Raw genomic sequence first — 25,746 nt, 5'->3', positions numbered from 1 at the left:
GCACAATTTCTGTTCTCATCCTGAAGCAAAGTTCTTAACCCGAGGTACTATTTCTGGGTTAGCGGAGTCTGCAAACTGATGCGTATGTAACCTGCGGTACCACTGTACTTTATAATATGATCATGGGAACTCCAAATAGTATAAAACAATGCAACGACAAGAACATGACGCATTCATTGGGGGGGGGGGGACAAAAATGTTACACAAAACTCTAGCTCTATTTTTAGCACTCAACGTTTCTTGCCCATCCCCCACTCTCCTCCAAACATTTGTCATCTGCAAGATGCTTTATGAAACATGACAGGCCAACCTCGTTAGCTGGAAATTCTATGATGATTTCAAGCATTCCCCTAAAATTGTTTGAATGTGTTCACAACTAAACAATTGTTCACAATAAACTGACTGGGATGGGGAGACATTTCGGGTTCCAGCCTTCCCTAAGCTAGTGCCTTTTGCATGTTGTACCTGAAGGGCACCGGGTTGGGAAAAGATGCCTTAACGTGTTGAAACATGGAAGCCCTGTGTGCCAGTCTCACATCTAGATGACCCTTGAAGTCCTTTCCAGCTCCATGATTCTATGTATATCAACTCTTCTCAGGATCATAGACATGACAAAGGATACCCTTGCAAATAGCCACTTGCCTGGTAACCAGTGGTGACTCTTCAGGACACCAATACAGATGACTAATGTAGCCAAATGGCCTGTGTGGGCTTATTTGCAGGAACATTTGCAAAACACTGAGAAGCATGAGGAAATGCCCATCGCAAACAGTCAAGACCAGACTTCTGCTAACCTACATACACTTTCGCTGCTGTGAATAAGCCTTTTCAAAAGCCAAGCCAGTTATTCATTAAAGGCTCAGCAAAAGAGGCCACTGAAATCCACCCCCATTAAGGTTTACCATTGTCAACAGAACCCACTCTGTGAATCCAGTGATTCAACATTTCCTGTTCCTTGGGAAGCTGGTGGATGAGGTAATGCCCATTCCAAATTCTATTTTGAGAGCTGAGTCATCCTATTATTGCAAAGTCCCTAAGACAAAAGGTGCTTCAATCTGCCCAGTTTGCTCAATTCCAAAGCTGCAGAAAGAAGCAGCCTTGAATTGTACTTAGCTGTGGCACTAAACCTTCTTAGCTTTTTTTAAAGACTGCTATCCTATTCCACATAAACTACAGAGTAACTGCCAAACCTGTATCTGGGCTCTTCAATTTCAGACTGCCAACGCTCCCCTACTTCATCCCCATGTTTCGTTTCGTTTTTAAATAATGAATTTCAAATATATCCCTATTTTCCATCTGTTCATTCGTCTAAATATCTAATATGTCATACAAAAGCGATACTACATACTACTTGTGTGATGTGCAATAAATAGGATATAATGAACACACAGAATATATTTTGTTATCTTTGCTTATAATAAAACTTAAGTTCTCTCTTTTTTTCAAATAGTGCAACAGGCAACCATTCACCTAGTCTTTATTTACCATTTCCATTTTTCTTTAGAGTGATTGTTAATATGACTATTGTCATCAGCTCCCATGAATGTCGAAGCAGTTCTCTTTTGCTCAATTTGTGCTCATCTTTCCATTCTTTTGCATGGGACTCTCTCCCATTTAAACACAATAACTCTGCGTTAAAGAAAACCCTATGCTTTCGGTAGGATTAAAGCCTCACCTTTTCCCATACAAGACTAGCATTTCACATGTAGGAACCGATTTTACGCAAGGGGAGTATTTCACAATGTGAGCCCTGCTGCTCACCTTGCAGCCTGAAATGTCCACACAGGTAAGTGTGTCTGGCTGTTAACCAGAAGGTTGATGGTCCAAGCTCACCTAGGGACAGCTTGTGGGATGTAATACATTGGAGCAGTCAAATACAACATTCCTTAGTTCCCTAGAGTGGACACATGCAGGGGATGTTACTCCAGCCAAAATAACTTCCTGTTTCACTGGTCTGGAACATCCTCCCCCTGCATGTGACCAAGCAGATGGGTGTGACCCTGGCTGCCATGCTGCTATCTTTCTCTTGATGCCATTTTCTTCTCTTGATGCTGTTCTCTTAATGTATTTTGCTGTCTGCTGGCTCTTAGCCAGCAGCACAGGGGCTCAATCCCCATACGGGATGAGCTCACACTTTGTTCTGTAACTACTAGCTAAAGCCTGCCTTCAGGGATCATACTGTGAACTGAACGTGAGTAAACTTCTTGTTACTTTTAAGGAAAGTCTCTTGTGTCTTCATTCTTTTAAAAGAGATCAACGGGGACTTAACAGGAATAATCCAATCTGGGCAAGCCAGAGTGGATTGCTTAACTAAAGAGATTCAAACAAATCTGCAAACTAGCTTCCTGCTACGTGACTCACTAGCGTGAATGAAGGAAGGATGATATTTAATCAATATATCCTCTCCTACTATCCTTTACATTCCCACACAGCTGTGGGCAGGTTTCCTGCATTGCAGAGGGTTTCCTTCCAACTCTACAATTCAGTTCAGTTCTGAGGTACAGCTTTGTCACCTCAGCAGCTGTTTGTGGAAAACAGACTTTACAGGGATTCTCTGTATTTTCACAACAACAGCACAGGCCTTGGCGATTCCGTTTTTTCCACCCAGTGCAAAACTTTCCCAAGCTACTTGCAAGGACGTTAGCTCAGGCTTTATCTAGCCCTCACATCACCATCATGTCATCTGGTTTCCCAAAGCTGCCAAGCTACAAAATGTGTGATTGTTGCTAAATATACTATGAAGAGAAGGGGAGGCAAAGGGGATACAAAGACAGCTGTGGACCTGAAGCGACCAGCAAGCATTACTGCTGCCCTACTCTACATAAGCAGATGGTGTGGCAGTCCTGGGTTGGATGCACACACAGGAAGAAAAAGCACTATAAAGCACTATAAATAACTCAAAAATTAAATTGCTATAACAAAAAAAAACGCTATGAAAAAATTGCACAGATTTTTTTTTGCTCCCTGGTGCCATCTGGTGTTGCAGGCTTATAACACATTGGAAATGTTGTTTTTTGACTAATGTGGCTGAGTGCCAGGATGATGCCATTACAGCAGAGGCAAGGTAGATACAGCGTTCAGCATGGGTGAGGATTGGACAGGCTGTTCAGCCATTACGAAAACAGAACCTCACTCATTAAGTGGGGAGGACTTTGTACAAATATTTAACGACTACCTTACCTCACATCTGAGAAGAGTCTTAAACTGCACATTTAAATTATACTGGAGAAGGATCCCCCACTCATATGTCTCTTTTGTATTAAACTAAGGGGATTTGCAGAGACATCACCTTGCCAACAAAGGTCCGTATAGTTAAAGCCATGGTTTTACCAGTAGTGATGTATGGAAGTGAGAGCTGGACCATAAAGAAGGCTGATCGCCAAAGAATTGATGCTTTTGAATTCTGGAGTCCCATGGACTGCAAGAAGATCAAACGTATCCATTCTGAAGGAAATCAGCCCTGAGTACTCACTGGAAGGACAGATCCTGAAGCTGAGGCTCCAATACTTTGGCCACCTCATGAGAAGAGAAGACTCCCTGGAAAAGACCCTGATGTTAGGAAAGATGGAGGGCACAAGGGGACGACAGAGGACAAGATGGTTGGACAGTGTTCTCAAAGCTACCAGCATGAGTTTGACCAAACTGCGGGAGGCAGTGGAAAACAGTACCTGACGTGCTCTGGTCCATGGGGTCACGAAGAGTCGGACACGACTAAACAACTAAACAACAACAAGGGGATTTGCACAACATAAAACAAAGTACCTAGTTCAACGGCTGCCCGATCAAAGTACATTGGTGTGCCAACATGTTTGGAGGGGAGCAAGGAAGTCAGGAAGCGACTCTGACACAAAAGGGAGTGTCACAGGGTTGACAAAAGTTGTCTAAAAATCTGACAAGCAGCTGGGATTCAAAGCACTTGCAAACACTTGCATCACTTGGCACTCGCTCAATGGCCGAGTGAAGGCTTCGGCCTGTAAGGCGGCGATTGTCAAAAGCGGGGGGGGGGACCCAGAGGCTTTGCAGCTGTGCGTGCTTGAAGATGTGGAACCCTTTTGAACAGGTGGCCATGTAAGTTGCATGCTTTGCACTGTGCCTCAGGACGGAGATAAGTTTTCTTGTCATTATTGGAGGGTGCAATCCAGGCTAAGTTAGCTCGTTCCTTTATTTCAACCATTTACTCCCTCTCCTATTTTGAGGCAGCCTACTCATTGACAAAAATCAGTTAAGAGGGTGACCACCCATGCTTGCAACTAGGAGGGCAGGACCGGAAGTCAAGTAATTCAGGTCCACATCAAAAGCAAATTAGTAGATACATGCATCGTTTTACAGTGGTACCTCTGGTTAAGAACTTAATTCGTTCCGGAGGTCCGTTCTTAACCTGAAACTGTTCTTAACCTGAAGCACCACTTTAGCTAATGGGGCCTCCCGCTGCCACTGCGTGATTTATCTTCTCATCCTGAAACAAAGTTCTTAACCCGAGGTACTATTTCTGGGTTAGCGGAGTCTGTAACCTGAAGCATCTGTAACCTGAGGTACCACTCTATTTGTATGCTGTCTTTCCATAGTTAGAACCATGGCCCCTGTGGCAATATTGGGGCTCTCTCATGTGGCCATTGGGTCCAACATATTAAGCCCACTTTGTTTTGGATGTGAGGGGTATGTTTAGCCTGGAAGAGAGGAAACTGAGAGGAGATGCGAGAGCCAGCTTCAAATATCTCAAGGACTGTCACATGGAAGATGGAACAAGCTTGTTTTCTCCTCTCTGGAGGATAAGACTCAAACCAATGGCTTCAAGTTACAAGAAAGGAGATTCCGACTAAACATCAGGAATAATTTTCTGACAGAGCTGTTTGACAGTGGAACGGGAGGTTGTGGACTCTGCTTCATTGGAGGTTTTCAAGCAGAGGTTGGATGAGCAACTGTCATGGATGCTTTAGCCGAGATTCCTGCATTGCAGGGGCTTGGACTAGATGATTAATTGGCTTTTCGCTACCTTCCCTGAAAAGGAGATATTTGTGACTGGTTGGTAGATAGTCACAAATATCTCCTTTTCAGGGAAGGTAGCGAAAAGGGTCATGGCAGGCCAACTATACATATTCTTGTATGATATGAATCATCTAGCCCAAATTAAATCTGAGTTTGGGCCTGGTGATGGGACTGAATCAGCCTTGGTCACCCCGATGGATGACTAAGAAGAGGACAATCAGAAGACGATTCTGTTCCTCCTTGATTTCTCTGCAGATCTTTATACCATTGACCACTCCATCCTCCTGGACAGGCTCTTTGAGATGAGTATCAGGTGCATAGCAGTTCTGTTCTCACATATGGGGTTGCATGCAGAGAACCATGTTGGAAGAGTGCTCTTTGGACCCCTATCTGTGGGGTACTGCTATAGGGTATCACTATGATTATACTCCCAATGCTGTTTAACATCTACATGGAGCAGTTGGGAGAGGTCTTTAGAAAATACAGGGCAAGATGCCATCACAATTCTGACGACACTGTGCTCTATTACTCCATAAAAACTGAACTGAGAGAGGCTGCGCAGGCCCTTTGCCAGTGCCTGGGTGCAATGTTTGTTTTTTCAAGCCAGAGCTCCACGCTCCATTGATGTTTACAAAAGTTTGCCCATGTTTCTGGAGTGGCCTGTTGAATGAGGAAAGGTAGCAGAGGCTTCACCGGGAAGAAGGCCTCCCTCTCTGAGTTAGAAGCTTTTCTATGGTCCTCTGAACCCTGAACAAATGGCTTTTAAGAAAACAGATTGGCCAAAGCCCAAGAAGCAGGTTTTCTGTTTCTTTGGACATTGGGATATTATTATTATTTTAACTACATACCTTTCGTTTCAGCAGAATATCCAGGAAAACAGTTCAGAAAGACCTTTTTCCTATCCAAATAAGGACACTCTCTTTTGTATATGCCTGCAGCCAATGACCATTTCACGGAAAAACAATGCTTTATCAAGGTTCTCAGCAAAAATAGCAACCCAGATTGTGGCGTGTGTGAGAGTGTTTTAAATCCAGGCATTCTGGAATTTTAGATATCCAGAGGGACAGTTTCAGTGTTGAGCAATAAAGAAGTTGTTAAATGAAAATGCTTAGAGTGCATAATGACTAGACAGAAAATGATAACCACTCAGGAATCTTTTAGGAATTGTAAAATCATTGCAGTATGGCTATATACCTTAAGCAAAAAAAATGGGGGAACCCATAGCAATTCTTAATTACCAAGTAACATTTTGTTCTTATTCTGAGCTGCCAAAAATAAAAAAGCATTCCTTCTTCCTTCCTTCCATTTTCCATTTTGCAGTGGAACATATGAGGAAATGCCTTTGTTTTGGGCCAACATGGATGGGTGCAGATTTTGGAATTAACTGAATACCTTTTGTCAGTGATGTGCAAAAAACCCACAAAGAAAAGCGAAAGAAGTGAAGACACACTATAGCCCCAAGTTGAAAACTTCAAAGTGCTATTTACACATGCTTAACATTGTTTGGGATTTGCCCTAGTTATGACCATCATGCTTGCTCATATGTTTTCATGTAAATAATCTAGTCCAGCTTGTGAGGGCTTCTCATAGAGAATCCAGAGGATTAATCAAGAGCTCCTGATAGCTCCATCCTTGGGTCTGAGACCCACATTGCGCAAAAGATTCCTAGGTGATCTAGGTGCCTTCTTTGATTGCTACCAGCACTGAACACAAGCAAATATCTTTAAGCACCTGTCAGGTGGTGGTGTGGTTGCTCGAGAGCAAACAGGCAAGACCCCAACCTGTCTTTTCCAGGCTTTATTATCTGTACAAACTATTTTATAGTGCAGAGTGTCGCAAGTCCATGTCTGCTCAGTCGCTAGCAGAATCTGGAAGTGGGCGGTCCTTATACCTTCCCCAGCATAACAGTTGTGTGACCCCCACCTCCCCTCTCTGCACGCAAACCTACTGCACAAAGTGGGCGTTGGCAAAGGGGGTCTTGCCTCCCCTAGCATCTTCTGATCCCTGCGCCCCTTCCCCACTGGAGGCGGGGCTTCCCTCCTCGCCAGAGGAAGAACTGCTTCGCAAGATCTTCAGAGGCTCCCTATAACATAACTGCCCTTCCACCTCTTGCCTCTGAGCTGATGGCAGTTCCCTGACAGCACCTGAATTGGAGATGCTGTAAATGGAGAGATCTTCCCCATACAATTGAGTTGTTTCTCTCTCCTTTCTCAAGCCTTTCTTCTTTATTGGGCATCAACGCAGCTACTACACCTCAGAAGTACACACTAGGACAGTATGGCAGAACAGATTAAGTTCGAATTACTGATGGACATTTTGCATAAGGAGCACGGTAAAATTAAGAAGTCATACTTGATAACACCAAGTGGGTCTCCATCGTCATCCCCGTCCTCCTCTTCCTCTTCCTCTTTTTCTTTTCTCTCTTTAACACCCTGCTCTTCCGAGGATTTGAACAGGGGAACGGGGTCAGGCGTCCTTTCCTCTTTGAAGAAATCAAAGGCTTCGTTTTCATCGTCCTTGTCTTCCGCATCGGGGAGGTTTTTACTTTTGATGTCCGTGGCGCTGGTGGATCTGGTTCCTGCAGAAGCACAACATGGAAAACTGAATGCAGAGGCTTCAAGAGAGGGTATTCTGGTCCCGTGCCAATGTCACCAACTTCTGACTATTTGGCAAACAAAATGGAGAACTATTTCATCATCAGCATCAGCATTAATTAGACTTGTTAGCCACTGGTTGGCCAAAGGTCTCCAAGCGACTTACAACACATTTAAAAACATTAATATAAATACTTAGACAACAAAAATAGAACAAAACAACCCTCATAGCAGCTGCAGGAATCTTGGCAGCACATTAGAAAACATAACAGCATCTCAGTCTACTAAAAGCAGATGGGGGAAGACCTCACTGACAGCATTGTATATGGAATTATATTTACATTACATTACATTACATTACATTAATTAACCTACCCATATGGCTGGGTTTCCCAAGCCACTCTGGGTGGCTAACGCACATTAAAAATTGTAAAACATCAGACATTTTAAAATTTCCCGATAACAGTGCCTCGAAACAGTACATTTGAGCATCATAGAGTTTGTTTGCTCAGTTGTTAGTTGCCTGTCATTTTCAGCTACTCTGATGTAGGATTTCAAAGAGTGCCATGGACACATTACAATAAACCACCTAGAGATCTCAGAAAAATGAGATAGGCTTCATTTTTGTAACCTTGCGTCAGGGCACCAACTTTAATAAAATATCTGGGGGGAGAGGGAACAAGTAAGCCCCACCCCACACAATCAATCACATGACATGATGCACCCACATCATTTTAAAGGCAATGTATATCAACCTTGGGGGCCCAGTCCCCTCAAATGTTTTAGGGAGGAGTAAAGAGACCTCAGCCCCTAGGAGTTGGCTCCTATGCCATGTGAGATGGGACGATGAGCTGCTTGTGCGTAAAATGCAAGTCCCTCAGAGTTTGATCAGGTTTTCAAACCTCTGCCTGTGACGGAGCCCCTCCAGCATGGCTGCGTCAATCACTAGTAGAATCCGAAAGTGGCTGCTTTCGGAATCTTTTCCAACATAAAAGCTCTTTAACGGAAACACGTCGTCTGGCCTCTCGGCGTGACAGTTTCCGGCGAGGTGTGGGTGTCCCTATAGGAGGTCCTGAGACCTCCCCACTGTTTTCGCTGGAAGTGTCTCTGAGCCATCCCTCCGACTCACTTTCCCTTGGAGTTCTTGCTCGCCCTCTACTGGTTCCCTCTTCCGCTGCTACTCCTCTCTCAACCTCAGTGAGCCTTTGCGCCCCCGGCGCTTTAGATGGCAGTTCCCTGACATCCACCTCCCCTCCAGGGCCCCCTTCACCCCCTCCCGTCTCCTCCCCTACTGGCGGTGAGGAGGTAAAACCCCTGAAAGAACCTCCCTCATCTTCCGACGTCGCGAACACTTCCCTCCACTTGTTGCTGTTCCTACTCTCTCGGTAATCTTCGTCATCGGAGTCCACTCCCTCTTCCAACTCCGACTCCGCGAACCCTTCCATTTCCTCTTCCTCATCGGTGGTGCCGAAATACTCCCTCCTAAACCTTGCTATCGGCTGAGGTTTCCTCGGGAACCTTTGGTGGAACGTTTCTGTTAAAACCTCGTCATTGACTTCCTCTGCACTTACCCAGGTGTTTTCTGACTCCGGTTCCCCTTCCCACGCCACCAAATACTCCACCTGATTTCCCTTCCACCTGGAATCGAGGATTTCCCGCTACATGGTTGCGGCGTTCCCTCTCTTCCAAGGCTGGTCCCCTGACGTACTCCCCTTCACGTCCCCCCCTGTATGGTGACAGTAACGACCTGTGGAACACTGGGTGCAATTTCATGTGGTTGGGTAATCGGAGTTTGAAAGCTACCGGGTTGACCTGCTGAATGACCTCAAAGGGTCCCAATCTTCTGGGCCTCAATTTCTTACAACCCCCTTTGAACGGCAACCCTTGGGTTGACAACCACACTTGATCCCCCACCCTTATGGTTTCACCTTCCCTTCTGTTCTTGTCTGCCTGCTTCTTATATTGTGCCTTAGCCCTTTCTAAGTTGAGCTGGAGCTGATGATGGATCGCTTCCATCTCTTCTACAAAATGTTCAGCCGCTGGGACGCTCCATCTCTCCCCTCCTTCCCCTGGAAATGCCCTGGGGTGACACCCGTAATTAGCCAAAAAGGGACTCATCCCTGTGGACACATTCTCCGCATTATTGTAGGCAAATTCTGCCAACGCCAACTTTTCGACCCAATCGTTCTCTCTGTCATTGACATAACACCTCAGATATTGTTGAAGAATGCCATTTGCTCTTTCCGCCTGCCCGTTGGTTTCAGGGTGCCGGGCGGTTGAAAAATTGACTTCCACGTGCAGCAAGCTCATGAGCTTCCTCCAGAACCTGGAAGTAAATTGTTTGCCGCGATCTGAGATCACCCTCAAGGGAGCCCCGTGCAACCTAAAGATGTGTTCTACAAACAACTTCGCTGTTTCTTCCGCTGTGACTGCATGTGAGCATGCTACAAAGTGGCACATCTTAGTTAACAGGTCTACTACTACCATGATGGCTGTTTTCCCCTTGGACTTTGGCAGATCCGTCATAAAATCTATTGATATCGCTTCCCAAGGCCGTTCTGGTGTGGGTAATGGTTCTAATAACCCTGCCGGCGCCCTTCTTTCCCCTTTGGCTCGCTGACATTGGTCACACCCTCTTACATACTCCCTTCCATCTTCCCTCACCTTAGGCCACCAAAATTCCCTGGTAACCAACCACATGGTCTTGTGTTGTCCAAAATGTCCCGCCGTGGGGTTATCATGCAACTGCTTGAGTACTCTCCCCCTCAATTCACCTTCGGGTATATACAGTGCCCCTTTGTAATACAATGCCCCATTTCTTTCCTCAAAACCTCCGGGACTCTCGCCCTCCCCCCTGAGACCTCTGAGCTTATCCTGGGCATATTCATCATTTTCCGTTTCCTCTACCAGTTCTCGTTGCCCCACCAGCGCCGCCCCACACACCCAGCGGTCCTCAGGGATGACATGTCTCTCTTCGATCACCCCCTCCCCTTCCCAATACTCTGGTTTGCGTGAGAGCGCGTCCGCCCTGACGTTTTCTGGGCCTGGCACATAACAAATTTCAAAGTTGAATTTGGAGAATTCCTGTGCCCATCTCACTTGTCGTTGGTTGAGCACTCGAGCTGTTCTCCAATACTCTAAATTCTTGTGGTCGGTGCACACTTGCACCTTGTGTTGTGCCCCAATTAATAAATGTCTCCACCTCCGGAATGCTTCGTGAATGGCAAGTAGTTCCCTGTCATACACCGTGTAATTCCTCTCGGATTTATTCAGCTTCCGCGAGAAGAAGGCACACGGTCTCCACTCCGACGCACTCCTCCCCGGTTGAAGAAGGACCGCCCCTACCGCCCGGTCGGATGCATCGGTTTCCACTCTCATGGGTTTTCGTAAATCCACATGCAGAAGTTGTTCTTCCGAGGCGAAAGCCCTTTTCAGTTCTTCAAAGGCTCGATCCGCCTCTACCGTCCAAACAAATTTCTTCTTGCTGCTGAGGCAGTCGGTGATGGGCGCCGTCAAGTGGGCAAAGTTCTTGATGAACTTCCGATAAAAGTTCCCAAACCCCAAGAATCTTTGCACGTCCTTCTTGGTCTTCGGTGTCTTCCATTCCAGTACCGCTTGGACCTTGCCTGGATCCATGGCCAATCCCTTGTCTGACAAGCGGTACCCCAGGAATTCCACCTCCTTGGTATGAAACTGGCACTTCTCCAGTTTCACCCACAGCTGGTTGGCTTGCAGCCTGCCCAACACTTCTCGAACGTCCCTCACATGCTGTTCCTCATCTTCCGAATACACCAACACGTCGTCTAAAAAGGCCACACAATTCTTGTAGAGCAAAGGTCCCAGAACGTGGTTTATAAAAGCTTGAAAACACGCGGAGCCCCCTTGTAGACCGAAGGGCATAACGAGGTATTCAAAGGCTCCCAAAGGGGTAAACATGGTGGTCTTCCATTCATCTCCCTTCCTTATGCGTATCAGATTGTACGCCCCCCGCAGGTCCAGCTTTGTAAAAATCTTTCCCTTCCTTACTCTGGTCAAAATGTCATCAATTCGGGGCATAGGGAAAGCCAAGGGCTCCGACACTGCATTGAGGGCCCTAAAGTCACACACCAGTCTCGGTTTGTCTGTGTTCTTTTTGTCCACAAAAAACACTGGGCTGCCCCCCACCGCTCGGGACTCTCTGATGAAACCTCGCTTCAGGTTTTTGTCAATGAACTCCCTCAGCTCCTGCATCTCCCTGTCTGACATGGCGTACAGCTTGCCTACTGGGAGTTGGGCCCCAGGGAGTAGGTTGATTTGACAGTCAAAGGGTCTATGCGGTGGCAGTTTGTCTGCTTCCCTTTCGCTGAATACGTTGCTCAGATCTGCGTATTGCGGGGGCACCTTCCCTTTGTCCATTACTTCCATCCCGGCTAGGGTGACTCTGTCTCCTCCCGAAACCTTCCCCTCCTTGCAGTGTTCTAGGCAATGCGCTGACCCAAAGGAGACCACCCTCTGATGCCAGCCCACTAGCGGATCGTGTAGCGCCAGCCAGCTCATCCCCAAAATGATGGGCGCTCCTCCCAGGATGGCCACATTAAACGCTATCTGTTCGGTGTGCCTTGCCACCCTCATTATCATCGGGACAGTCTGTTGGCTAACTTCTCCCCCCAACAGCTCTCTGCCGTCAATCGTAGTCACCTGCAAGGGGTTACTTAAAGGGATGGTCTGTATCTGATGCTCAGCTGCAAACTCCTTACTCATGAAATTACAGGAGCTGCCTGAATCCAAAAGCGCCTTGATCTTTAGTGGGTGTCCGTTTGGCAGTTCTAGTAACACCTCTATCACTAAAGCGGGTCTGGGAGGTTCCGGCGTGGGCACTTTCACTGCTCTTTGGCCTGGCTGCTGTGCCCCGACGGTGGCAGCCAGGCGTTGGCTTTTACTTGCTCCTTGCCTTCCTCTTCCTTTCCCCCAACAGCTCCTGCCATCCCTTGCCATTCCTTTCTTTGTGGGCAGACTCTGGCAAAGTGCCCTGGCTGTTGGCAGAGATAACATCTCTTGGCGCTCTTTCCCTCCTTCTTCCGCCCTTCACTGGGATTTGAAACTGCGCGCGCCCGCGCTGTTCCAACTTCCATCGGCTCTGCCGGCGGGAAAGGTGGCTCTGGAATATCTGGAATGCGGAACTCCCTCCAACGGTCTCCTTTCCCTTCCCGCTTTTCCAAAGCCCTCGCCTCCTGGCGCGCTCCTATGGACAGCGCAGATTTGGTTAACTGATCCATAGACTCCGCCCTGGGCCCCCGGGAAAGCTCATCTTTGACGGTTGAAGAAAGCCCCTCTTCGAAAAGCATTTGGATGGGCTCCGCCGATAGGTCCCACCCCAATTTATGAATCAGCATAGTAAATTCAGTCCAGTACTCACGGACAGATCTGCTTCCTTGCTGGCAAGCCATTAACTGCCTTCGCACCACCCCCTGCTCAATATCGCTGGAAAACATCAGGTCCATGGCACGAAAAAACTTCCTCGTGTCCTTTAGGATCTCATTATTCGCTGCCATCAGGGGTCTAACCCAATCTTTCGCCCCGGATTCGAGATGGCCAATCACAAAAGCCACTCGCGATTCCTCGTCGGGGAAGTCATCAAACTGCAAGTTTAGAGCGTATTGCATCTCTGTTCTAAAGGCATGATAGTTCCTGGGATCCCCCCCGAATTTCTGCACCAATCCTGGTACCTTTCTGGCGAGCGGGGTGGTTTTCTCCTTTCCCTTTTCTGCATCCTGAGCCCTCCTCTCCTCAAGCCTCGCCGTTTGCAGCGCCAACTGGATCTCCAACGCCCTGTACCTTTCTTCCAGGCTTGGACCCCCTCCAGCTGCTCCTGCTCCTCCGGTTCCGGCTGGGTTGCTCATGATGCTTCTCCCTGCACAAGCTGGCTTTCGGTGACTTTCGGATTGCTGAGATGGGACGATGAGCTGCTTGTGCGTAAAATGCAAGTCCCTCAGAGTTTGATCAGGTTTTCAAACCTCTGCCTGTGACGGAGCCCCTCCAGCATGGCTGCGTCAATCACTAGTAGAATCCGAAAGTGGCTGCTTTCGGAATCTTTTCCAACATAAAAGCTCTTTAACGGAAACACGTCGTCTGGCCTCTCGGCGTGACAGTTTCCGGCGAGGTGTGGGTGTCCCTATAGGAGGTCCTGAGACCTCCCCACTGTTTTCGCTGGAAGTGTCTCTGAGCCATCCCTCCGACTCACTTTCCCTTGGAGTTCTTGCTCGCCCTCTACTGGTTCCCTCTTCCGCTGCTACTCCTCTCTCAACCTCAGTGAGCCTTTGCGCCCCCGGCGCTTTAGATGGCAGTTCCCTGACACCATGTATGGATGCGGGTGGGACACGGGTGGCACTGAGGTCTAAACCACTGAGCCTCTTGGGCTTGCTGATCAGAAGGTTGGCGGTTCAAATCCCCGTAACGAGATGAGTTCCCATTGCTCTGTCCCAGCTCCTGCCACCCTAGCAGTTCGAAAGCACACCAGTGCGAATAGATAAATAGGTACTGCTGTGGCAGGAAGATAAACGGCGTTTCTGTGCGCTCTGGTTTCCATCATGGTGTTCCATTGTGCCAGAAGCGGTTTAGTCATGCTGGCCACATGACCCAGAAAGCTGTCTGTGGACAAACGCTGGCTCCCTTGGCCTGAAAGTGAGATGAGTGCCACACCACATAGTCGCCTTCGACAGGACTTAACTGTCCAGGGGACCTTTACCTTTTTACCTTTATACACACCAATGGCAGTGTTATAAATTGTTGAAATAAATGAATACTTTCCTGTAATTCAGATAGAATTTTAGAGCTGGAAGGGACCGCAAGTGTCATCTAGTCCACCCCGCTGCAATGCAAGAAGGTATAACCATATGACGTTAGAGCCCCAGACCAGCCGTGTTATGGAGGCTGCTATGCAGATGGTTGACTGCCACCCAGTTTCAACCCCAAAGAGAGACTTTAGTTTCTGCTACTCTCAAAAGTAACCAGGCGCCTAGTCTTCCCACAGTGCATTTGAAGCAGGGGTGACGAACCTGGAGCCCTCCAGATTTTGCTGGACAACAGCTCCCTGTCCCACCTGCCCACACTCGGCATACTGACTAGGGCTGGTGGGAGTTGGAGTTCCCCCACATCTGAAGGTTCAGAGGTCAGCCACCCAATTTTAAGCCATGCATACATATAATGAGCAGCTGTGCAGGTCCACCACTGGTAACATCACCACATCAACGGCAGTGCGCGTCCTGCAATTCTGCTATCATCTGGTGCAAACATAGTGGCTGCACTCCATGAAGAACTCAGTGTTTTGAAAATGTCAGGGAGGGTTTTATATAAAAAATAAATCTGGCATCTAATTCATTGTGTGGATAACGCCTAGAGAAACCTCAGAGGTAAGATCCTGAGTGATTCAGACAGGGATTTTACACTTTACATCACTCTCTGCCCTCCGTACAGTGAGCAAGTTGTATGGAATAAATTATATAAAACAAGAAAATACACACACACAACATTAAGGCTACAAACTCTTACTGGAACACTTGGGTTACCTTAGTGTAGAATTCTGGCCTTTTTAAAAAAGAAAATTACACAGCCCATGTTGCCTAGATCGTTTCTCATATTAATAACGAAGGTGTGGCTTTTCCCTCTTAAATCATATTACATGTCTAGGTCATGGGGTGCTTTTACAACGAAATCTCACAATGAGGCAATGGAGTATTTATGAAATTCAAGACCAATCTGAGCACAGGGTTTGTGGGAAAGCAAATCTAGCAGGTTGCAGAGGTGCTTGGACATGAGAATTTAATACCTGAAGGGGGGAAAGTGTCTTGAAAATTGATAGATGCAGCTGATTTTGCGAAATTTCTCTGGTATTCAAAAGCTTAAAGGGTCACTGGATACTGAATAAACGACATGTTACCATTACAGAAACGTGCTTGGGAGTTACCTAGGAATTCCATTAACTCGGGACTTGTTGCTAGATCTGTGTCTTTGGAAATGGATCTCATGATCTCATTGAACGCAGCTCTCCGTTCCCGGATGTCAAACTCCCCAACAAACAGCACTTTCCTTGGCAGCGGTGGCAGAGAGGATTGTGGGTAACGTGTAGCCAGCTTCTGATAAAACTCCTCAATCTCGCTGTACTTCTTTGAGACCTGTAAGCAGAATAGGCAGAATTTGTCTTTGTTGTTAAATGACAAATATGGAGAAGCTTGTCACGGCGCATAAACTTGAAAAGCATAAATAAATAAACAAAAATCGAAAAAAGGAAAGAAATGAATGCTTGCAAATTTTATGAGCTTAGGAAAGCAACGGTTGCCCTGAAGAGCCCATTCTTCTGCTATATGGGTCCTTCTGGACACAGTTTCTGCCTTGTTTACAGAAGTGCCTTTGTTTGTGGCCCCAGAAATGCTCACAAGGGATTATCTGTACAAGGAGCAAAAAGCTTCCGTGGATTTGCGTTGACCACTTTGACAATCTGTTCACATTTAAGGACAAGGCCATTTCTTGGCTGACAGAACTAATCAGCAATATGCCGAGCAAGATACTTACTAAGTGATAAATGAGTGATACTTATTCAGAGCATGGGTGGCCAATTGTCAGGAATGCTATATTGCAGATTCAAAGCTCCTTCCAACTCTATAATTTTAAAGACTGAGAAGAAAACCATAGCAGCACTCAAACAAAAACTGAATGTGAACACAGATCCATAAATCTCATCTTGTATTCTAGGATGTAGCCCATGGGTAGGCAACCTAAGGCTCGGGGGCCAGATTCGGCCCAATCGCCTTCTAAATCCGGCCCGTGGATGGTCCAAGAATCAGTGTGTTTTTACATGAGTAGAATGTGTCCTTTTATTTAAAATGCATTTTTGGGTTATTTGTGGGGCATAGGAATTCGTTCATTCCCTCCCCCCCCCAAAAAAAATATAGTCTGGCCCCCCACAAGGTCTGAGGGACAGTGGACCGGCCCCCTGCTGAAAAAGTTTGCTGATCCCTGATGTAGCCTAAGTTCACCACCAAACGATTAGGAGCAAATCTGGTTCAAACCACCACCAACTTTTAGTTTCCAAATATGCTTGTATTTAACCTTAAAGGGCAGATCCAGATGAGCTGTTTATTCACACAAATTTTGACTGCTACCTTGCACTTCCTAGTACAATCATTGCATGATTTTTCTTACTGGAAAAAACTCAGATAACAAAAATGATAGAAAATTGCACTGGAAAAGTGTGAGGTAATCACCAGAACCTGGCAATTTCATATAACGTCCATGATAATGTATCAAGATGAATGTTTAATAAACTGGTGGTGTTGAAAAACCTCCGTGAAAGCTTTATGCAAACATGTCAGCTTGAATTCTCAATAAACAGCCACACTGGAAGCTCCTCTTCTTATAAATTCACAGGACAGAACTCCTTCACCATCACATTGGATAATAAACATATTGATTGGTGTAGAAGATCCATTGATTTCAAATAAGAACAAGCTGGGGTACCTCAATCGGTAGAGCATGAGACTCTTAATCTCAGGGTCATGAGTTTGAGTCTCGCACTAAGGGTCATGAGTTTGAGTCTCGCACTAGGCAAAAGATTACTGCATTGCAGGGGGGCTGGACTAGAAGACCCCTGGGATCCCTTCCAACTTTACCATTCGGTGATTCTACCATTCCAAGCACAAGCACTCAGTGCATTCCCTGTTCTTAACATCACCAGAATGAACTCTGTCTTTCTGGTCACCTCCAGGCCTAGGTAAGTATACTCTTGAATGGTGTTTGAGTGCCCTCTACTGGAACCACCCATCATATACCGCTCAAAAGATTCAGGCTCTTCTACATTTCTTAATTTTGCTACAGAAATGACGTCCTTAAAAATAAACCTGTACACACAGAGAACAGCACATGCTCCCTATTAATGGACGATCCAGGAAGATACGTCACAGTAGAGCTTGTCACTGCATCAAGGGTGCTATAAATATGTCCCCAACTCTAAAGTACAACATAGGAAGAATAATAGCTGGGAGAAAGTTTGCATTAAGTTTAGCAACTTAGGCAGCAAAGTGGGTGTCTCCTGGTCTGAAACCACCGAGAGCTAATGGTCTCACTTCTGCACAAGGCAGGGTGGCCTAGGGAGTCTGAGGCCCATATCTTTTGGTCCAGCCCCTTCTCACCCCTTTTTAACTGCAATTTTTTCTAGGGGTGGCTAGTGACATGGCAGCAGATTCTGGCACCCTCCATGCTGATCTGGCCAGAGGCAAATTTATCCATGCATCCAAAGTCTTTTAAAGTACCTAAAATGATAGTATCATAGAATTGTAGAATTATAAGGGACCACAAGACTCATCTAGTCCAACTCCCTGCAATGAGGGAGTCTTTTGCCCGACGTGGGGTTCAAACCCACGACCCAGAGATTAAGAGTCTCATACTTGACGGACTGAGCTGTAACGCCTTCAATCCTATACTCACTTGCTGGTGGTCAACGAAAGAGGTTTAAAGATTCTCTCAAGGCAAATCTAAAAAAAAGTAGTATAAACACTGACAACTGGGAAACACTGGCCTGCGAGCGCTCCAGTTGGAGAACAGCCTTTACCAAAGATGTCATGAACTTTGAAGACGCTCAAATTCAGGGTGAAAGGGAGAAACGTGCGAAGAGGAAGGCAGACTTGGCAAACCCTCACCGTGATCAGCTCCCATGCGGAAACCTATGTCCCCACTGTGGAAGGACGTGTGGATCCAGAACTGGCCTCCACAGTCACTTACGGACTCCCTGTTCATGGAAGACAATCTTACTTGGCTAAGAGTGATCGCAAAAGACGACGACTTGCCTGTGTGTAAGCTCCACTGAACTCAAGGGCGCTTGCTTCTGTGAAGACATGTATGAGAGTCTAGGCCAGGGGTCAGCAAGGTTTATCTTGCCTGGCCTGGATCGGTCCCACAGAGATCCCTCTGTGGGCCGGATTGCGTGCCCCCGCAATTTTTAGCGTCTGTGCAGACACAATTTTCAGAGCCACGGAAGCGAGTCTCTGTGCTGCGCTGCACCCGGGGCAGCTTGTGGGCCGGTCAAACGACCTCCGCTGGCTGCTTCCAGCCCATGGGCCTCAGGTTGCTGAACCCTGGTCTAGGAGGCTGGCTTTGTATGCTTTTTACAGTGGTATCAGAATCATAGATAAAAATGCCACCTAAATGTGTTAGGAGAAAAAGAGAGAAAGAAAAAAGAGAAGGAAAAGAAAGGATCAAATTCAATACAGCAAGGAAAAGAGTAAGGAATTTCCAAGCATAATTTGGGGAGGGGGACCTGCAGCTTTTGCAAGCGATGAGGGTTCAGGGCAACCTTATAAATGTTTACTCAAAGAATCATAGAAATGTAGAATTGGAAGGTACCCTTAGGGTCATCTAGTCCAACCCCCTGCAATGCAGAAATATGCAGGTGTCTCAATGGGAATCGAACCTGCAACAGTGGCATTATCAGCGCCACACTCAGAAAGTAAAGCCCACTGTGTTTAATGGACCTTACTTTCCAGATAGTATGCACTGGATTCTGGTCTCAGATGTGCTACAGTATATAATTGTGTGGCGTGCTCTGGTCCATGGGGTCACGAAGAGTCGGACACGACTAAACGACTAAACAACACAACAACATAATTGTGTGGATTTTTATTTCTGAGGGTGGAAGCATACATTGCACCCAAAAGTATCTCAGAGAACCCAGCTATCTGATAAGCCCACCAGCAATTACATGAAGGAAACCCACACTGAAAGAATGGGTGGCGAAACATTGGCTAAAGACATAGCCCTGGCATAAATGCTCTTGAAAACTCACCCTGTTCCCAAGGAGAAGAAATAGAGAAATGAAAAGAAGGGTGGTGGGATTAAATGAAACTACGAGGAAGAACAAGCCCCTGAGACAGAAAGAACACACTTGCCTCCATGGGTACCTTTGGGAGAAAGAAAGGGAACATGCTGGGGAGGAAGTAGAGTAGAAGGAGAAAAATCCCTCTTGCCCTCTGCAATTTCTTTTCAGACTTCACTTGTGTTAGACTAACCAGTGTTAGAAACTCAGATATATTAACTAGGTGCCAAATGGCTCCTAAAACCAGGGTTTCAGCCGCCAAAACAGAACGTCTAGTTGCCATTTGAGGGCTGGATGGCTCAAAGACTACTTCCTGGTTCCTGAAATTCGTTCTGAATGTGCAGATAAATTATCGCAGAGAGAATTCTAAAGGATGTGTTGTCGGTGTGTGAAAATAGGCAAGATCCTAGGTTCCCCAGGAATGCACCTCCAGATGGGGGAGAGGTCAGGTGCCATCCTGGCACCCGGGCATCGTCACGTGGTCGCAAGTGGCCTATAGCCAGGCACTAAATGCACCTGGCGCCTGGCAAATTTTGAACGCTGCTAATCTCTCCCATAAGGGACACGGGTGGCACTGTGGGTTAAACCACAGAGCCTAGGACTTGCCGATCAGAAGGTTGGCGGTTCGAATCCCATGACAGGGTGAGCTCCCATTGCTCGGTCCCTGCTCCTGCCAACCTAGCAGTTCGAAAGCACACCAAAGTGCAAGTAGATAAATAGGTACCACTCCGGCGGGAAGGTAAACGGTGTTTCCATGCAATGCTCTGGTTTGCCAGAAGTGGCTTAGTCATGCTGGCCACATGACCCGGAAGTTGTACGCCAGCCCTCGGCTAATAAAGTAAGATGAGCGCCACAACCCCAGAGTCGGCCACGACTGGACCTAATGGTCAGGGGTCCCTTTACTTTTACCTTAATCTCCCCCATAGGACTTCTACTGAGTCAGGTGACTGCTCCCTCTAGCTCAGCACTGGTTACAATGCCAATCAGGGCCTCCCTAGGATTTGAGACAAGGCTCTCTCTACCTGGAGATGCCAGGGACTGAAAGTAGAACCTCCTGCATGCCAAACACAAGCCCTGCCCCTGAGCCCTACCCTAGTGCCTAGGAGATCTCAGGTTCGTTATTCCAGCTTTTACTTATTGCTTAGGCTTAAAATCAAAAAAATAATAATAATAGAAGGAATCTTACTAAGTGTGTTGCTGTATATAATTACAAACATACACAAGACTTCAGAGGTTGGTGGCTGGCAAGATGAAGCTGCTCAGATAAGCTTTAAATAGCTCTGGATAATGTAACAGGTCATGGTGAAACTGAGTAGGTTTTCATGCCACAACTACTTTGGTTGGAAACACCAACAAAACAGAGTGTGACATCTCTCACTCATGTGGGGAAAGAATACCTTCTTTCCCTTTCAACTGCCTGCAACAAGCTCAGGAATTAAGATTAGCTACACCGGCTAAACTATTTAAGGTATTTGACCATGCCACAGTGACCCAAAAATATTTCACAGGATGAAAATGCCATTCCAGTGGGGGACTGGAATGTTTAAATTAATTATCTCCTGAGAAAGGGATGGAAATTGGAGCAGCCGAGGTGTCTAACAAGGAACCAAGGAACCAAGTCGCTTTAATGTCGCATGGCTTTGTGCAAGTATAGGGGACATGTAGTGTCATCAGTGCCAGATTACCAAATAGGCAGAGTAGGCACTGCCCTATGGGCCCCATGCCTTTTAGGGACCCTGCAACAAGGGATCAAAAAAATATTGACTACAATCAAGTATTAGGAGATAATCTGCAAGGCCAGATTTTGACTGCCTAGGGGCCTCCACAGGGTTTAATCCTGCACTGGGTGTCAATAGGACTACACCTCCCATCATGCTTTACAATGCTGGCTAGGGATGATGGAACTTGGAGTCCAACAACTTCCAGAGGACCACAGGTTCGCCATGCCCTGCATAAAAACTGAAGCTGAAGAAAACTTAAGCACTGTTCACTGCCGCAGATAGGGGTGTTGCAAGACTCCACTTCCCATTTTCTCTGGTGACTGGGCATATTGGCTGGGACTGATGAAAGCTGGAGACTGACAATATCTGGAGGTTGAAAAATTGTCCATCCCTCCATTAGAGGCAAAGGAATGGTTCACAAGCATTTTCCTCACTTGATGGCATCAAGTGATGGGTTGCATGTGTGTGAATGAGTCATGACAGAATCCTTCTTCTCACATTAAAGGTAAGGGTAAAGGGACCCCTGACCATTAGGTCCAGTTGTGACAGACTCTGGGGTTGTGACGCTCATCTTGCTTTATTGGCCAATGGAGCCGGCGTACAGCTTCCAGGTCATGTGGCCAGCATGACTAAGCTGCTTCTGGCGAACCAGAGCAGTGCGTGGAAATGCTGTTTACCTTCCCACTGGAGTGGTACCTATTTATCTACTTGCCCTTTGATGTGCTTTGGAACTGCTAGGTTGGCAGGAGCAGGGACTGAGCAACGGGAGCTCACCCGGTCATGGGGATTTGAACCGCCAACCTTCTGATCGGCAAGTCCTAGGCTCTGTGGTTTAACCCACAGTGCCACCCGCGTCTTCTCACATTACCTCCATGCAAATCATTGTTTGACAATACGGTTATCAAAGGATGGGCATGTATGTAGGAACCAGCTTACAATTATCCATTAACATAAACTGCCAAAAAGCTTTTGGTTTCCTCTGTGCTACAGGCAAACATCTTAATTTGTCTTCTAAAATCAAATGCTTTCTTCACACCCAAAGTCTATTGGTGCAAGATATAGATCTTTCCCTATGAAACAAGAAACCTGCACAAATGGCCGTTTTCTTAAACCGATCTGCTTCAGATATTTCGCAGTATGAGCATTTGTTTGCAGGGTGTGCTATCAACATAAGTAGCTGCTACATTGTTCCACTGAATACTTAAGGCAACTCTTCTTCTTTTTTTAATTGAACCAATTTTTGTAGCAAAAGGGGATACAATCTGTCATGTTTTCCCTCGAAATACAGTCACACCTCTTGTTGCATTTGCTTCACGTTGCGGCTTTTCGGGTTGTGAACACTGAAAACCTGGAAATGTATACTTCCGGGTTTCACCCTGCGCGCACACACAAAAGCGTTCTGCATACTTTGTGCATGTGCAGAAGCATTCTGTGCATGTACAGACGTGCTCTGTGCTGCGCTCCGTACTTGTGCAAAAGTGCTGCTCTAGTTGTGGACTTTTCAGGGTGCGAACAGCACCCTGTAATGGATTCTGTCCGCAACTAGAGGTACCACTGTAGAAACATAATGCCTTAAATCAGTGATGGCCAAACGTGGCCCTCCAGCTGTTTTGGGAGTACAATTCCCATCATCCCTGACCACTGGTCCTGTTAGCTAGGGATGATGGGAGTTGTAGTCCCAAAGCAGATAGAGGGCCAAGTTTGGCCATCACTGCCTTAAATCCTAGGAGAAATTACCAGACAAAGGTCCTTTAAAGTCCAGGGTCCCTTCCTCCCCACATTGTTCAGAAAGGGGCCCCAAGCCCCCAATGAGGCTCCAGTCATGAAGTTAAAAGGTAAAGGACTCCTGGATGGTTAAGTCCAGTCAAAGGTGACTATGGGGTGCAGTGCTCATCTCACTTTCAGGCCGAGGGAGCCGGCGTTTGTCCACAGATAGCTTTCTGGGTCATGTGGCCAGCAGGACTAAACTGCTTCTGGCACAACGGAAGACCATGATGGAAACCAGAGCACACAGAAACGCTGTTTACCTTCCCACCACAGTGGTACCTATTTATCTACTTGCACTGGCGTGCTTTCAAACTGCTAGGTTGGCAGAGCAACAGGAGCTCACTCCATTGCGGGGATTTGAACCGCCAACCTTCTGATCAGCACACCGAAGAGGCTCAGTGGTTTAGACCACAGTGCCATCCACATTCCTACACCCGCATCTCTAGTCATGAACATCCTAGATTCACAGTGTCGCTCATGAATCCATATGCACTTTCTCTGTTACATAACAACAGTTCAACAGAAACAACAACTGATTCATAATGGATTACCATAAACTGAATTATGTCTTCCGGCTTGTGCTTTGCTGATTTGAAAGCAGGCAGCTGCGTCACGGCGACAATATTATATTCCACATGGCCTGACATCATCTTCCCCCGGATTTCCTGGTACTCTGGAACGGACAGATCGATCCCTGTGTGGGTGTTTTGAAGAGGTCTGCGAATGAAAACACAGAGTTCAATCAGAGTTCAATGCCACATTTCAGTGCCAACTGACTCCCAACGCTAGCATCCGTTTTTGATCCAGAGTTGGGCAAAAGGTTCAGATCTGGTCAGTTTGGATGGGGGACTCAGTGTTGCGATTCCTACATTGCAGGGGGTTGGACTAGATGACCCTCAGGGTCCCCTCCGCTACAATTTTACAAATCTCCATTCAACCATGAAGCTCACTGGGTGACCTTAGGCCAGCTGCTGCCTCACTGCCTAACCTACCTCACAGCGTTGTCGTGAGAATTAAATGAGGAGGATCCCACCGAAGAAGAATGGGTAAGTAAGATAGCAGGTGGTGCAGAACTGGCAAAATGAACAGCAAAATTAAGAGAATCTAATGACGAGTGTTTTATGGGAGAAAGGATGCCTTTTTCGGACTACTTAAAGAAATATTATAGTATGATGAGAGCAGGATTTGAGCTATGAGCAACAGAAGTAATTAGATGATAATAATGTGGTTATGGTTTAATAGATAGAGGACAGGGTGCAGCAAAAGGGGAGAGATAAGAACTCCATTGAAAACGGGGTGGGAAGTCGACAAAAATAGGAGACAATAGTTGATTGTGTTTTGATTGTATATGTTGAAAATGTCGAAAGAGTAACATGTAACTGAAAAAATAGAATTTGAATTGCTACGTAACAGTCCTAGCCATGATATGAAAGGGGCCGTTTCTTTAAATATCAGAATATTCATTTAAAAGGTAAAGATAAAGGTATCCCTGACAGTTAAGTCCAGTCGCAGACGACTCTGGGGTTGCAGTGCTCATCTCGCTCTATAGGCCAAGGGAGCCGGCGTTTGTCCACAGACAGCTTCCAGGTCATGTGGCCAGTATGACTAAGCCGCTTCTGGCGAACCAGAGCAGCGCACGGAAATGCCATTTACCTTCCCACTGGAGTGGTACCTATTTATCTATTTGCACTTTGACATGCTTTTGAACTGCTAGGTTGGCAGGAGCAGGGACCAAGCAACGGGCGCTCACCCCATCACGGGGATTCGAACTGCCAACCTTCTGATTGGCAAGCCCTAGGCTCAGTGGTTTACTTTAGACCACAGCACCATCCGCGTCCCTCCAATATTCATTTAGCCAACCTTAAAATATCAGTGACTTCCCTTCTTCTCTTTCCATGGTTCATTTTGCATAGCAGAAATCCCTGCATGTTTCATATAAACTTCAGTATTCTATTGTTTCTGAAAGGGGCAGTTTCAGTGATATAGGGTATGATATTAGACAACTTTGTGGGCAACACAAAAGATATTTGAATGAGATGGGAAACTGACATAGAAATTTGAGTAAGTGAGAAAGCATGGGAATCTATATGCCATAATCCATTTTTTAAAACAATTTTGGCTCACCTTCAGGAAATTTCCCTTAAAATTTTGGCGGTATTGGACCCCCACATGCCTTGCAAAGATAAATTCTTCAAGCTCACCATTATGTTGGAAGGGCTGTAGAGATCAAGGGTCCTATATTCATGTTTGGTGGGGGCGTACCATGGTCCATGCCTTTTGGGGAAAGGTTTTTATCTGACCTCCAGCAATCAATCCCTCTTAATTTGGCACTTGCCTTAATATCACTAGATTTGACCCCAAATTCTACCTTTAAATCTAAAGAATTAATTTCCTTCCTGTTCAACCAGTAGACTAGTTATTGTCAATGATGAAAGGAAACCTCTAATATACCAATAGAGGCTTGGGTTAATAACATATGGAGCATTGCTCTATCAGAATGCCTCACATACCATCAATGACTAATCAACCAGATTGGTAGTTGGGTTCCTATTGAGGGTATTTGGGGAGCCAACATGACAGTGATGTGGGACTGAGGATTGGAATGGTCATTCTGAGATATTATGGCAGTGGAGAAAGCTGTATTGTAACATTTGAATAAACGGGGGAAAGAGTAAATTAAATGAGGCGGAGAACCATAGTGGGGGGGGAGTACTGATTTTGTTTTGTTACTATGTAATGCATTTTGTGCTTTTCTATTGCAAACTGCCCTGTGATCCTTGGATGAGGGGCGGTATAAAAATGTAATAAATAATAACAATAAAATGCACGCCCCCTC

The 25,746-nt window shown here is 46.3% G+C and overlaps 2 protein-coding genes across 3 annotated transcripts in view; both read right to left on the bottom strand.

Moving 5' to 3' along the window:
• Positions 1 to 25,746, bottom strand: part of LDAH (lipid droplet associated hydrolase) — a 285,265-nt gene that overhangs the window by 118,115 nt on the left and 141,404 nt on the right. The window lies entirely within an intron of this gene.
• Positions 1 to 25,746, bottom strand: part of HS1BP3 (HCLS1 binding protein 3) — a 38,728-nt gene that overhangs the window by 12,374 nt on the left and 608 nt on the right. For both annotated transcript variants that reach the window (XR_014166940.1, XM_081906463.1), the window contains exons 2-4: positions 23,462 to 23,627; positions 15,523 to 15,730; positions 7,339 to 7,564 (exon numbers count right to left, since the gene is read on the bottom strand). Coding sequence is in view for 1 of the 2 variants with exons in the window: in XM_081906463.1 (XP_081762589.1) it covers positions 7,339 to 7,564; positions 15,523 to 15,730; positions 23,462 to 23,627 (600 nt within the window). In the remaining variant the exon portion in view is untranslated. The remainder of the gene's footprint in view (positions 1 to 7,338; positions 7,565 to 15,522; positions 15,731 to 23,461; positions 23,628 to 25,746) is intronic.

This window comes from Podarcis melisellensis, assembly GCF_964234715.1.
Source record: "Podarcis melisellensis genome assembly, chromosome: 3".
Taxonomy (NCBI): Eukaryota; Metazoa; Chordata; class Lepidosauria; order Squamata; family Lacertidae; genus Podarcis; species Podarcis melisellensis.
Note: the sequence above shows the minus strand (reverse complement) of the source record. Positions and strands in the feature narration are given on the sequence as shown.